Raw genomic sequence first — 13,762 nt, 5'->3', positions numbered from 1 at the left:
TAAGATTGTCTCTGCAAAAGGGAATGAAGCAGAGTTTGGAGAGATCAGAATCAACTCTTGGGAAAATAGAGATCTTCAGAGTTCATTTAGTTTAAGGCCAAGAGGACTTTCTATTTAGTATTGTTCTACTAATTTATTGTACTCCAGCATTTGAATTTGGCTTATTTTTGCCGCAAAGAAGAGTTACTTAGACTTCTGAAACCAAGAGCAGATTGGTGGGAATCCTGTTGAGATAACTTGAATGATTTATTACCTTTTACTTTTGTTAGCCACGGATTTCATGTTGAAGGCTTTTGATTGTCCAGAGACAGAATACCCTGTTAAAATTGTGAATACTCCACAAGGTTGCCTATGGTATAAGAAAGACAACAAATTCAAAATCCCCAAAGGTAAAGTGTTTCCCTCCTTAAATATAGTGAAATAAGTATAACATATCTTTCTCCACTTCCCAGCATCCTTTTCCCTCTGTGTCTATCACCTCCCTCCCTTTCCCCTTCTCCTTCTACTTGAAGACCTTTTCTAGACTTATCTATGAGATCCATACTGTTCTACTATGTTATCATAGAAATTCTTATGGACATTACAGATTCCAGGAAGTAAATAAGGATTCAAGCATAAAATGAAATTATTTTTGGATATTTTTCCTTCAGTTATATGAAAGCAGAGCCAGGTGTTTGGCCATCCTAGGGAATAGGTGGTGTTTTTTTGAACATTATTGTTAAAAAGAGAGTAAGAGTAACTGAAAGGAATTATTCTTAGACACAGTAGATAGCTGATTTCACATTACAAATGTGAAATATCCTCCATCTGTCTTCCTCTACTCTTTTGCTTTTCAGCATAAAGGAAGCATAGTATATAGTTAAACAGCTCTTATCTTCAACATAGTAGCCCAAACTGTGCCTTTTTTATTTTCTGTTCTTGTGCATGGCATTGGAACTTACTGAAGCAACTCGGCATCAAAGACTGAGTGCTCTTGTTGCCATTTAACCTCTATCCCTAACCTTAACACAACTGGACAGTAATTCTGAGGGATTCTTCAGTTCACTGGGAAGGTGTTTACTCAATTTTTCTTGAATAGATTATAAAAGTTTCTAAAAGTGTTCTTAACATTTATTCTGCTTCCTTGGAAAGGTGTTGCTATAACTTTCTGTGAGCATTGGGATTTTCCCCTTAATGTTCTTGACACGTATACCTCTTTAAGCATATTTCCTGACCAAAGCTATTGGTAATAAGAGTATTCTTAGGCCTCTCTGCATATCTGTCTTATGTAGCTGGGCTTCCCATAGATTAAAGTGTACCTTCTGGACACTATTTGGAATGATAGATATTACTTTCTAAGGACCCTTAAGGATAAAAATGTAATGAGGATTTAAGAATTAGTGGTTTATTTCAGAATATTTAAAACAACATAATATTTGGGGGAAGTAGCAGATATATTAACTATTTGAGGCCTCTGGCCTATATTTTCTAATTTAGGGTCTTTTTTCTTTCAGCATATATACGTTTCCATCTGATCTCACCTTTGATACAGAAGTCTGCAGCAAAGTAAGAAATTGTCCTCTTTTCTGGAAAATATTTTTTTTTGTTATTGAAAGACTGTTTTGTTTATTTCTGAATCATTCTATCATTTTCTCTGTCAGTACTTAAGCTATGCTACTCATTTATGTGCTTTTATGTGCCCACAACAAATTATTTGTATCAATACTAATCACTAAGATGGAATTGTGGCTGCTCCATCTCCAGCACCCATTTGTAAAACGTGCTGATAGTGTAGACTAGTCATAGAATCATTGGATTGAGAAAGTTCCTTAGGGATGAGTTTGGGTTAGCTTCCAGTCTATAATGAGGACTAATGGATCTGTTGACATGTATTTAGAGATTATTTATAATCAGATTCTGTATATATAATCAGATTCCTGCCAAGGAATCACCTGCAGGAATTTGATTATACTTTGTTCTTAGCGAATTACTTACATGTTTATGTAGATAGCTGCATTGTGAGAGGTCAGAGAGCCTAAAATGTACCTGAATCATAGGAGGTGCCCAGGAAATGTTAGTGTACTTCTTCCTTTCTTTTGCCATCTAACCTGTAAAACCAGCCTTAAATTGACAAGCAGCACTAACATTATTAATATTCAGTTTAAAAAATTCATTACCCTCCTCTCTTCCCTCAGATTTTAAATTTTTCAGTCAGAAAACTTAGGCCGCAGGGATAACCAGAGCCTTTGGGCCAGTTGCCGTTCATGCATTTTACACTTACCCCACTGTGCAGTATAAATATTGAGTTGGCCAAAAAGTGCCTTCGGTTTTTAAGTAAAAATAAAAGACATTTCTCATTTTCACCAAGAACTTTATTGAACAATGTAGTCACCCCTTTGTTCCACTACCTTCTGCCATTTTTCAGGCAACTTCATAATTCCATCTTCCCAAAACTTTTTATCTTTGAGCAAAGAACTGTTCCAGGTGTCTTCTACAGTCTTCCAGGGAATTGAAATTTTTTCCATTGAGAATTTTTGGCTTCCGAGATCAGATGAGATCAGGTGCATCTGAAGGTGCAATATCTGGTGAATACAGAGGATGAATCAGAACTTCCCAGCCAAGTTATAACAGTTTTTACTTGCTCATCAAAGAAACATGAGGTCTTGCATTATCCTGATGGAAGATTATGCATTTTCTGTTGACGCTTTTCCAGACGCTTTTTGTCGAGTGCTGCTTTCAGTTGATCTAATTGGGAGCAGTACTTGTTGGAATTAATTGTTTGGTTTTCTGGAAGAACATCACCTTCTTTGGATGAAGACTGGCCTTTGGTGTAGCTGGTGGTGTTTCATTTCACTTGCCCCATGATCTCTTCCGTTCCATGTTGTTTTACAGTATCCACTTTTCATCACCCATCACAATTTGTTTTAAAAATGGAATGTTTTCATTACGTTTCAGTAGAGAATCACATGGGGAAATATGATCAAGAAGGTTTTTTTTCACTTTTTTCACTTATGTGGAACCCAAACATCAAAGTGATTCACATAACCAAGCTGGTGAAAATGATTTTCAATGCTTGATTTGGATATTTTGTGTACGTACATCGGCTGTCTCCCGCGCGGTATAATGTTGACTGTTCTCAACTATTGTTTCAATTTGATCACTGTCAACTTCAGCTGGTCTACCCAAACATGGAGCATTGTCCAGTGAGAAATCTTCAGCAAGTAACTTGGCAAACTACTTTTGACATGTTCGATCAGTCACAGCGCCTTCTCCATATACTGCACAAATCTTTTTTTGCATTTCAGTTGTTTTTACCTTTCTTGAAATAATAAAGCATAATATGCCAAAAATGTTGCTTTTTTCTTCCATCTTCAATATTAAAATGGTTATACAGAAATTCACCAATTTTGATTAGTCTTTTTAAAATGCATACCGAAATGACAGCTGTCGCATACAGTCTAACAAAATTGTTTCGAATGAAGTTAAAAACAACTAAGTGCTACTAGAGCCATCTTATGGAAAAAACTGAATGAACATTTTGGCCAATCCAATATTACCATTTTCTATGTGTGCGTGGCATGAAAAAGATAGGGAAGCCCTGCTGAAGGTGGGAATTCTGTAATGCTCCTGTGAAACTGAGTCCTGGGTAAGCTGTATTTACCTTTGAACTCAGTATATACAGTTTCACATTCTAGAGTAGTGAATTAACATCTTTATAAAAGTGAAGTTTCTTACTCTAAGTCAAAGCAAATCTATTTGTCTATTTCTTGCCAATTAATGATGCTATTTGCATTTTATACTCTTAGTGTGGTCCTCTTTGATATCTTTGTCAATATCCTTACCCATAACCTTGCGGAACCAGCTTATGAAGCAGATGTGGCACAGCTGGAGTATAAGCTGGTAGCTGGAGAACATGGTTTAATTATTCGAGTGAAAGGATTCAACCACAAACTACCTGTAAGTACAGTGCTCCGATTTCCTCACAGACAGCTTTAAAATTTCATATTTATGTTTGTTGTGCCTTTAGCACCATGCATAGAGGCTTGTGCATGAGGTGCTGTACATAGAAATGTTTATTAATATGGATTATTGTGTTTTTTTGGCTGATGACAGGTATTCTAACTTTGGCCACACAAGACCAACATATATTCATTAATTAATTATGTTAATCAGTGTTATATGCATTAATAATGGATACATCTCAGCCTGTGCTTCAGGCTTGATTTAATTTCCTTTAGCCATCAGTTTCCAGCTACTACGTTAAAGTGAATAAATAAAAACACTTGGAAGAGAAAAAATAATTTTCTTTGCAGGGGATGTGATTGTATTATTAGAAAACTTAAGATACTACTAGCATTTAAAAAATAATTTGTGGGACTTCCCTGGTGGTGCAGAGGTTTAAGAATCTGGCTGCCAATGCAGGGGACATGGGTTGAAACCCTGGTCTGGGAAGATCCCACATGCCGTGGAGCAACTCAGCCCGTGTGCCACAACTACTGAGCCCACATGCTGCAACTACTGAAGCCCGTGCACCTTGAGCCTGTGCTCCACAGCAAGAGAAGCCACCACACTGAGAAGCCTGCTCACCGCAATGAAGAGTAGCTGCTGCTCTCCGCAACTAGAGAAAGCCCACGTGTAGCAACGGACACCCAACACAGCCAATAAATAAATAGATGAAAAAAAATAAATTTATTAAAAAAAAAATTTTGTGAAGTGACTCATCACAAGATCAAATGGCTCCTTTTCCTATAGTGCAATAACTACTTGGAAATTGATTGGAAAAAAATGTCATTTATAATATCAAGAAAAATAATAAAATATCTAAGAGTAAATAAGAAAAGTACAGAACCTATCTAAAGAGAACTAAATCTTTTTGAAGCATATTAAAAAAGACTAAATAAGAGAGAGACTCGTCATGTTTCTAGATAGGACAGAAACATGATGTTTTTTGATATAAAGTCGTTATTTCCAAAATCACATTCTCTTAATTAAAATCACATTTAGGGGCAGTGGACATGCTGGATAAAATTATTTTTAAGTTTAGTTGGAAGGAAAAAATGTTTAAAAATACCCATAAAAGTTACAGAAAAGAAAAAGAAAATTCATTACTCCAAATTTGACAGCTATTGAGAATTTTAGCTCCTGAAGATTCTTTGAGTCAATACTTCTCTTATGTCCCACGCAATGCCTATTTCCATATTGAGCCCCTGGTAAAAACCAATGGGAAACATTTTCCCCCTAAACATTAGTGGATTTCCATGCTTCTCCACTTAAGGTGCTTCTTTCTTTTCTTCTTAGCTACTGTTTCAGCTTATTATTGACTACTTAGCGGAGTTCAGTTCCACACCAGCTGTCTTTACAATGATAACTGAGCAGTTGAAGAAGACCTACTTTAACATCCTCATCAAGCCGGAGACTCTGGCCAAGTGGGTATAAGTGGGGTCAGCTTATATTTTGAAGGCCTGAAAGTATTTGCCTTCCTGGGAGTTAAGTGTGGGGGATGAGGCTATAGTTTCAGTGCTAATTCAGATATGATAGAATTGTGGTGTTTTAGGAAACCAGCTCATAGGGTTACAGGATTTCTAAACCCTGTAAGTGCTATCTGTGAGTATGACTGCAAGCAGCGTACTATACATCATTAGAGGCTAAAGGTAAAAAGGGTGTTTTTTTCCAAAGTTTGTAAGTAAATAACAGTTCAAAAAATGCTGACTTTGTTACAACAGCTCAAAATTGCTTGCTTGTGATTGTAGTCTGGTGATCTTAGTGTGTTGGATGTTATGATAAGTAGCTGAGTTAAATTGCCTAACACATCACTTATGTGACAACTGCAACTATCCCGAATTCAGTCAGAGTTCCAGAAGAGAGCAAAAAGACTTCTGGACAGTCTTTGTACTAATGCTTAAACCCTCTGCTAATAGGCAGCCCTTTTGGGCCTTTCATTGCAGCCTGTTCTTTCCTCCAGGGCTAATAGTAGCCTATAGGGTACCTTCATGTGAATCAGAAACAGTACACCCTTGGGGTAACCTCTGTCAGCAGGTAGGGGGCCTTTGTGGAAGGGAAAAAAGTCCCCTCTGTGCATATACAGCCCTTTGTGAATGTGGCTTGCAAGCCCCTACTTGACCTGCTTGCTGGGCATGTATAGATGCTAAACAAACAGAACAACTTTATATAGAGGCTCTGCTTTTGACATAGTTATAATGAGCCCATAAATGTCCAAAATTCGAAAGCAGGGGAGGGAGCAGTTAAGAATCAGAAATGTAATAACTGATAATCTGATTACAAGAAGTTACATAAACTAATAACTATATATGAGTTGGAAGGAAGAGTTATCTGGAACTATTGATATGATGAAAAATAGCCTGTGTATCCTGTAACTCCTGAATACTACTTTATCAAAATGTGGTAGAGTAATAATAATACCTGCTTATTGAAGATTTGTTATGTGTTAGATCTAAGAACTTTAAGTGTATTTATTTATTTAATTCTCACCACAACTCCATAATCGTAGCCGTTATTATTTCTCTTGTTTTACAAATGAAGAAATTGAATCACAGATGTTAGGTAACTTGCCATGTTCAAACAGCTTACTGTGTATGGGAGGGGATTGGTCTGATTCTGGCCTAGAGCCTCTTGTCATTGTAGTAATAGATATCCATGATGATCACCTCCAGCAATTAGTAAATGCTAGTGAGATTTCAAATCAAAATAGTAATATTAAATTGGTGTGTGACTTATCTGGCAGCTTATGTGAAATATTTTATCTTGCAATTGAAACAGATAAGTGACTTGTACCAGTGAGCTAATCTGTGTAATAGTTTGTATATGCACTTTTAAGTGCATTTTGGTGATTATGACCTTGTTTCCCTATCTTAAGTTGTGATAGGAATTGCCTCTCGTTAGAAACACATCATCTATAGAAACTTAACCAAATCCTTCTTAACCCTTAAGATTCATTTCTTACAATAAAACTTTTTTTTTCTGCTCTCTGTACAGAGATGTTCGGCTTTTAATCCTGGAATATGCCCGTTGGTCTATGATTGACAAGTATCAGGCTTTGATGGATGGCCTTTCCCTTGAGTCTCTGCTTAGCTTCGTCAAAGAGTTCAAATCCCAGCTCTTTGTTGAGGGCCTGGCACAAGGAAATGTCACAAGCACAGTAAGTGTGAGGTGCTCTGTTGCTAGTGGCCAGGTTTGAATGCTGTATCAGGCTCTGGAATTGCATTAGTTCTTCCCTAAAGGGTAGAAGCTCTGTTGTTTTTGGCAGGCCAGCATTGTCACAGTCTGTTTAGAAGGGAACCTGGCCCCTCTGATGCTGGGCAAGACTTTCTTATGAGGGAGGCTGCTGGTATTGGACAGGACTTTGAGTTAAATGGGTTTAGTAAATATATGGTATTGGTTACATTTGTTGAAGATTGTGGGAACTACAGTTTAATTTATAAATTAAAATGGGGGCTGGGAGTGGTGAGGGATGTATGTGTGTGTATGTGTATGTGTGTGTGTGTGTATGTGTATATATGTATATTCACATATACTTAGGCAGAACTTGTGTGTCAAGCTAAGGAGTTTGGGGAGAACCACAGAAGGATTTAAAAGAGGATTTGTCATTAAGAAAGATCCAGAGAGGCCAGTTATGATGCTGTTATAAAAGCTGACATGAAGTATGATTCCACTTATATGAGATCTGTAGAGTAGTCACAGTAACAGAAGGTAAAATAGTGGTTACCAAGGGTTGTGGAGGGGAGAAAAGGGGAGTCATTGTTTCTATGGGTATTGAGTTTCAGTGTTGCAAGATGAAAAGTTTGGAGTTCCATTTCACAACGATGTGAATATACTTAACACTACAGAACTTTATACTTAAAAAAGGTTAAAATAATAAACTTATGTATTTTTACTATAATAAAGAAAAGTTGAGGTGAAAATGATGAAGCCTGACGTTAGGCAAAATAAATGAAAAAGAAATGGTTAAGAAATAATGAGGTAGAGGATGCTTAAAAGTTAGTGACTGATTGGATATGGGGGTGAGGGAGAAGGGAGGGCTCTAGGATGATGCTCAGAATTCTTACTGGAACCAGTGGGTTGGTAGAGGAGTAGGAACAGTGTAGGTTTGGGGACATATGAGGAGTTGGTTCTGAGACATTGAGTTGGATGTGTCTGTGGGACCTTGTAACTAACTGAGGCCTCTTCCAGCCAAGAGTGCTCGTTTGGACAGTCCCTAAACTCTTTGGCTGTGACAGACTTCCTCCATGGCCTCCCAGTTTCTCAGGACTGCCCCTTTAATGGAATATATAAATGGCTACTCTTGAGATTGGCCATCCTCCCTACTTCTCTGTCTTTATTCCCCAAACCCCAAACCAGCCCTGGTTTCTGTCCTGCCGGCAGAAAGTTTAAAAGCACCAGTCAGGGAGAAGAGCAGGAATAGCTGCCTACTTCTCTGAGCACAGTGGGAGTACCGTGCGGGGGTCCTTTTGGTTCAGCAGACTTAGTACCATGAATTGCCCCAGGCAGAAACCACTTAAGAGATGAGTTACCTCTCCACTTATCAGGCGTAGGTTAGAAAACAAGTCTTGAGAGGGGGAGGGGATACTTCATTCGCTTAGTATTAAGTATTATTCTGTCGCTCATTCTATGCCAGGCTCCATATTAATAGATCCAGGTTTCTAAAACACAGCCTACTGAGGTAAACTGAACAATTAAGTTGGTAAACAGCGCACCAAAGGAGAACAGAAAAGGAGCCACTTCAGTTGAGAGCCACTTAGTATTCAACAAACATAATCAGTATTGAATCAGTGAGTGATAAGCCCAGTGAATGAATGACAAGCATTTTGGGTGACAGACTATATCTGCTTTCCCAATACATTCCAGGGCTTCCCAAGCAATTAGAATATTGGTATTAGTTGGTTCTGGATGAAATTAATGTCAGTAGACCCTCATATAGTTATTTTCTTCTTTTTTGCCTCCTAGGAATCCACAGATTTTCTGAAATATGTTGTTGAGTGAGTATTGGTTTGAGTTTTCTCTTTGAGAGTTATGTGTTTTTAATTGCAAGAGGGCCTTGAGAGACCAAAACTCAGTTGTTACTAAATCCACAGTGGAGTTGCTTCTTGTAGTAGGTTTTTTTGAGGCTAGTAATGTAAACAAAGCAATTCAGAAGGAATTGTAGAAGGCTCGACCTTTCCACAATTTTGGGGTAGGGGGTAAGAGGATAAAGGCATGGCCTCAGTGACCCACACTGATTGTTTTGCAGCAAGTTAAACTTCATGCCTCTGGAGCAGGAGATGCCTGTGCAGTTCCAGGTGGTAGAGCTGCCCAGTGACCACCACCTATGTAAAGTGAGAGCTCTGAACAAGGGTGATGCCAACTCTGAAGTCACTGTATACTACCAGGTCAGTGGCCCTTTTGCACACAACTGTCCTCTTGGCTAAGTATCTTTAGGACACTAAAGCCTGGTGGAAGGTCCAATGTATCTGGGAGAAGTGAGCCTGTGCTCTTCAAGGCCCTGTTCCAGTTACTCTGTGGTTTTATACCTGGGGTCATTTGTCCTCTTGAAGCAACTACATTTAAAAATTGTTCCCATCAGTGAAATAGATCCTTTTTCAATCACAGTGCTTCATTAATCACCCAACCACTAGTCCAGAGGGACAGAGACTAACGTATGGCTGGAAATTCCTACATGTTCCTTTGTCAGAACTTCAAGGAGCAGGAGGACATTTGTTAAAAGGACCGTTTTGAAAATGCGACAAAAGTAAACATAGCCAGTCAACCAATCTGTAGTAAACAGAATGGCTACCAGTCATAATTAAAGGTTTCAGAGCACCTGAGAGACTTTATCACTTCTCTTTTATGGATGATGAATCTGAGGTCCTTCACTTACCTGAGGTCACTTACCATCTGGGGCTCAGATTTGTACCTTCTGTGCTCAAGTCCTGTGTTTTTTCCATATGATTCTGGAGAGATGGGATGGTGCTTAAAATAAGGAAGAGCTTTGCAACAGTCTTGCTTGGTCCATAGACTAATTTAGTTTGTGGTTAGTCCCACTCACTTCTAGGACTACGGGGACCTGTGTCTGTCAGACTGATCTCAGACTTCCCAAACTCTGGGGCTCCTATAGCTGCTGCTATGGTCCTAGGTTTTCTACATGAGGAAGTCGCTTCCCTGTCTGGCCTTGTGAAGATCCCTTGCCTGAACTTTGGGCAGGGCTGCATGGCCTCACCATCAGCTTGTCCTTTTCCTGCATTTCTGGCCCTGGGCCTGAATCTTTCCCTAGAGGCCCAGCTTGTCTGTAGAGCCTGTTTTCCTCTGGCTGTAGCTATCTAGTTTTTTTCCCTAGGTTCTTAGCTTATTTGAAGCTGCAGTGACTGCCGGGTCCCAAACTTCATAAATGGTATGACCCTCCCCTCCCTGCTTAGCCCTGTCTACATTTCCGGTGCTTAACCCAGAGAGTAGTATTTCTCCAGTTACAGGCAGGATTTTGTATTGTAAGACTAAGTCTGTTGAGGTGCTTTCCATAGATCACCTCTTAGCAGTAGTTTCTAATACAAACTGTATCCTTGGGGAACCACTTCTCTCCTCACAGAGAGCATTTTTTTAAAAAAGAAATTTATTTATTTACTTATTGGCTGTGTTGGGTTTTTGTTGCTACACACGGGCTTCCTCTAGTTGCGGTGAGTTTGGGGCTACTCTTCATTGTGGTGCGTGGGCTCCTTACTGCGGTGGCTTCTCTTGTTGCGGGCTCTAGGCACGTGGGCTTCAGTATTTGCAGCACACAGGCTAAATAGTTGTGGCGCACGGGCTTAGTTGCTCCACGGCATGTGGGATCTTCCTGGAGCAGAGATCTAACCCGTGTCCCCTGCATTGGCAGGCAGACTCCTAACCACTACGCCACCTAGGAAGTCCCAACAGAGCATTTTTAACAGGAAGTTGATACAAGGTTTTGACCAGTTTTGTTACAGTCCTTTCAGAGGCATACAGGAAATCTTGTTGCTGAAAAACAGGCCTTCCGGGCACACAGGCTTTAGCCTCCTTAGGTGAAGCAGGAAGGAATAGTAATGAGTCTGTATCAGAGGAGCCTGCAAGAGTCTGACTGGGATGCATTGGCAACATTCTTGGTTTTTGGCCTCCTACCCTCTTTCATCCTAACTGTTGTTTTGCCAGTCTCCAGGACAGCCAGGATGTGGTCTCCAAGTGTATCTGCCTCTTACGCATTTTTCTTATCAACTGGTTTGGGGTCCCTGTGTGTGGCTGCAGAAGCTCCTATTCCTATCCTCTCCATCAGAGGAATAGGTCCAGATACCCAGACATTTCCTGCTCTCTTCCTTAGGACCTTGAACTGCAAGTACTTGATTTTAGGTTGTGTCCTCAGGGTCCTTTGGCAGGAGCTGGCAGGTCAGGGATTATTGGACTCACCTTCATGTCTGCCTGCGGTTCTGTGCTAGGGCTGGGTATACAAGTCATCAAGCATGATTCCTGTCCTCACAGCCCTCCTGTTTCGTGGGAAGGCAGAAAGTATAGCAATAGAGGGTATGATAAACTCTCTTGGGGGAAGAGTGGGATAGTAACCTGAATAAATGGTTGCTGAGAATAGCTAGATTATTAAAATACCCTGGAAGCCATTGGATTTTCAGTTGGTCTGATCAGCTTTTCCTTTCAGTCAGGTGCCAGGAGTCTGAAAGAATACACTCTTATGGAGCTGCTTGTGGTAAGTTGTATAAAGGAGAGTCACAATGTTCATTCATAAGCCCCTGACCCACTGTGAGGACTGGCCTTTCTACCTGTGGGCTAGGGGCTTGGGAGGGATCAGAGATCTGTGATTCGTAGGCGAGGTGGTTATTTAGTATTTCTCACCCAGTGTAAGCATGAACGGGGGCCTGGGCGATTTAGGAAGAAGGGAGGTTTTCAGGTAAGGGAGGCTGGACTCTGGGGTCACGTGTAACACTTTTGCGGGAAGAAATTGAGGTTCCTCTGACGGGAGGAGTTGAGCTGATGGGTAGTATGTTGAATTACAGATGCACATGGAAGAGCCTTGTTTTGACTTCCTTCGAACCAAGCAGACCCTTGGGTAAGTCTGCTGGCAAGAACACTGAGCTCAAATAAGATCTGGCGCTTACTTTGCAGGCTTAAGTTTATCAGATATCGTGACTGAGCAACCTCTCAAAGCTCTTTGGTCCTTTCATGCCTTAGAGTCATACCTACTGGTCAAAACCTGGAATTTGTATCTTGGACTGTGATCAGGTTCTCAGTTTGGCCAGGCTTCAAGATTAGCAAGAAAAAGCTAGCCTGTGGTCCTCAGTTCAGGAGAGGGGTGGATACCCTAGTTCGAGAGTAAAATATATGTACACATATATGGATTCTCTTCCAGGACCTCCAGGTCCAGTAAGGATGAGCAGAAATCCTTCCCACTCCCCTCTAGTGCTTCCAAGAACAGGGCCCAGGTGACTATCTGAGCTCATAGGATTTTTCACTCTGGCTGTAGGTATCATGTCTACCCTACCTGTAGGAACACATCTGGGATTCTAGGATTCTCTGTCACCGTTGGGACTCAGGCAACCAAATACAAGTGAGTAAACGAGTGAGTAGATGGGCCCAACTATTATTGTTCTTGGCACAGAGAATAGGGGCTGCATCCTTAAACCTCAGGCAGCTCTGACCATTTACTTACCATTTAGTCATAGCTGAAGGGGGTGGCTCATAGATGGCCTGATCCAGGACTTATCAGTGGTTCCAGTAGGCCTATAGGGTTTGACTCAAGTCCTGTGGTGACTGTGTGGGACTTGCCACTGCTTCCTCTTTTCAGGCCTATCTAAGGACAGGAAAGGCAGAGATGCCTGACCTGGCATTCATGCTAGAAACAAGGTATTGGGTTGCCCAAAAAGTGCCTTCGGTTTTTAAGTAAAAATAAAAGACACATTTTTCATTTTCACCGAGAACTTTATTGAACACTGTAGTCACCCTTTTGTTCCACTATCTTCTGCCATTTTTTAGGAACTTCATAATTCCATCTTCCCAAAACTTTTTATCTTTGAGCAAAGAACTGTTCCAGGTGTCTTCTACAGTCTTCCAGGGAATTGAAATTTTTTCCATTAAGAGAATTTTGTAAAGACTGAAATAAATGGAAATCTAAAGGTGCAATGTCTGGTGAATATGGCGGATGAATCAGAATTTCTCAGCCAAGTTGTAACAGTTTTTGCCTGGTCATCAAAGAAACATGCAGTCTTGCATTATGCTGATGGAGGATTATGCGTTTTCTGTTGACTTACTCCGGATGCTTTTCGTCGAGTGCTGCTTTCGGTTGATCTAATTGGGAGCTTTACTTGTTGGAATTAATCATTTGGTTTTCCAGAAGAACATCACCTTCTTTGGATGAAGACTGGCCTTTGGTGTAGCTGGTGGTGTTTCATCTCACTTGCCCCATGATCTCTTCCGTTCCACATTGTTGTACAGTATCCACTTTTCATCACCCATCACAATTTGTTTTAAAAATGGAATGTTTTCATTACGTTTCAATAGAGAATCGCATGCGGAAATTTGGTCAAGAAGGTTTTCTTAACTTATGTGGGACCCAAATATCAAAGTGATTCACATCACCAAGCTGGTGAAAATGATTTTCAACACTTGATTAGGATATTTTGAGTATGTCAGCTATGTCCTATGTGGTGTAACGTTGATTGTTCTCAGTTAATGTCTCGATTTGGTCACTGTCAGCTTCAGCTGGTCTACCCCCGTGGAGCATCGTCCATTGAGAAATCTCCAGCATGAAACTTCACAAACCACTTTTAACATGTTTGAT

General features: G+C 40.2%; 1 protein-coding gene across 4 annotated transcripts in view; it reads left to right on the top strand.

The window, feature by feature from the left end:
• The window catches only part of NRDC (nardilysin convertase), a 101,736-nt gene that overhangs the window by 85,112 nt on the left and 2,862 nt on the right, over positions 1 to 13,762 (top strand). For all 4 annotated transcript variants that reach the window (XM_057710572.1, XM_057710570.1, XM_057710569.1 and 1 more), the window contains 10 exons: positions 270 to 389; positions 1,494 to 1,545; positions 3,786 to 3,936; positions 5,278 to 5,405; positions 6,973 to 7,135; positions 8,941 to 8,972; positions 9,224 to 9,362; positions 11,627 to 11,674; positions 11,982 to 12,034; positions 12,449 to 12,532. In XM_057710572.1, the coding sequence (XP_057566555.1) occupies positions 270 to 389; positions 1,494 to 1,545; positions 3,786 to 3,936; positions 5,278 to 5,405; positions 6,973 to 7,135; positions 8,941 to 8,972; positions 9,224 to 9,362; positions 11,627 to 11,674; positions 11,982 to 12,034; positions 12,449 to 12,532 (970 nt within the window). The remainder of the gene's footprint in view (positions 1 to 269; positions 390 to 1,493; positions 1,546 to 3,785; positions 3,937 to 5,277; positions 5,406 to 6,972; positions 7,136 to 8,940; positions 8,973 to 9,223; positions 9,363 to 11,626; positions 11,675 to 11,981; positions 12,035 to 12,448; positions 12,533 to 13,762) is intronic.

This window comes from Hippopotamus amphibius, chromosome 1 (genome assembly GCF_030028045.1).
Source record: "Hippopotamus amphibius kiboko isolate mHipAmp2 chromosome 1, mHipAmp2.hap2, whole genome shotgun sequence".
Lineage (NCBI taxonomy): Eukaryota > Metazoa > Chordata > Mammalia > Artiodactyla > Hippopotamidae > Hippopotamus > Hippopotamus amphibius.
The sequence above is the reverse complement of the archived record's forward strand: the minus strand, read 5'-3'. Positions and strand labels throughout refer to the sequence as shown.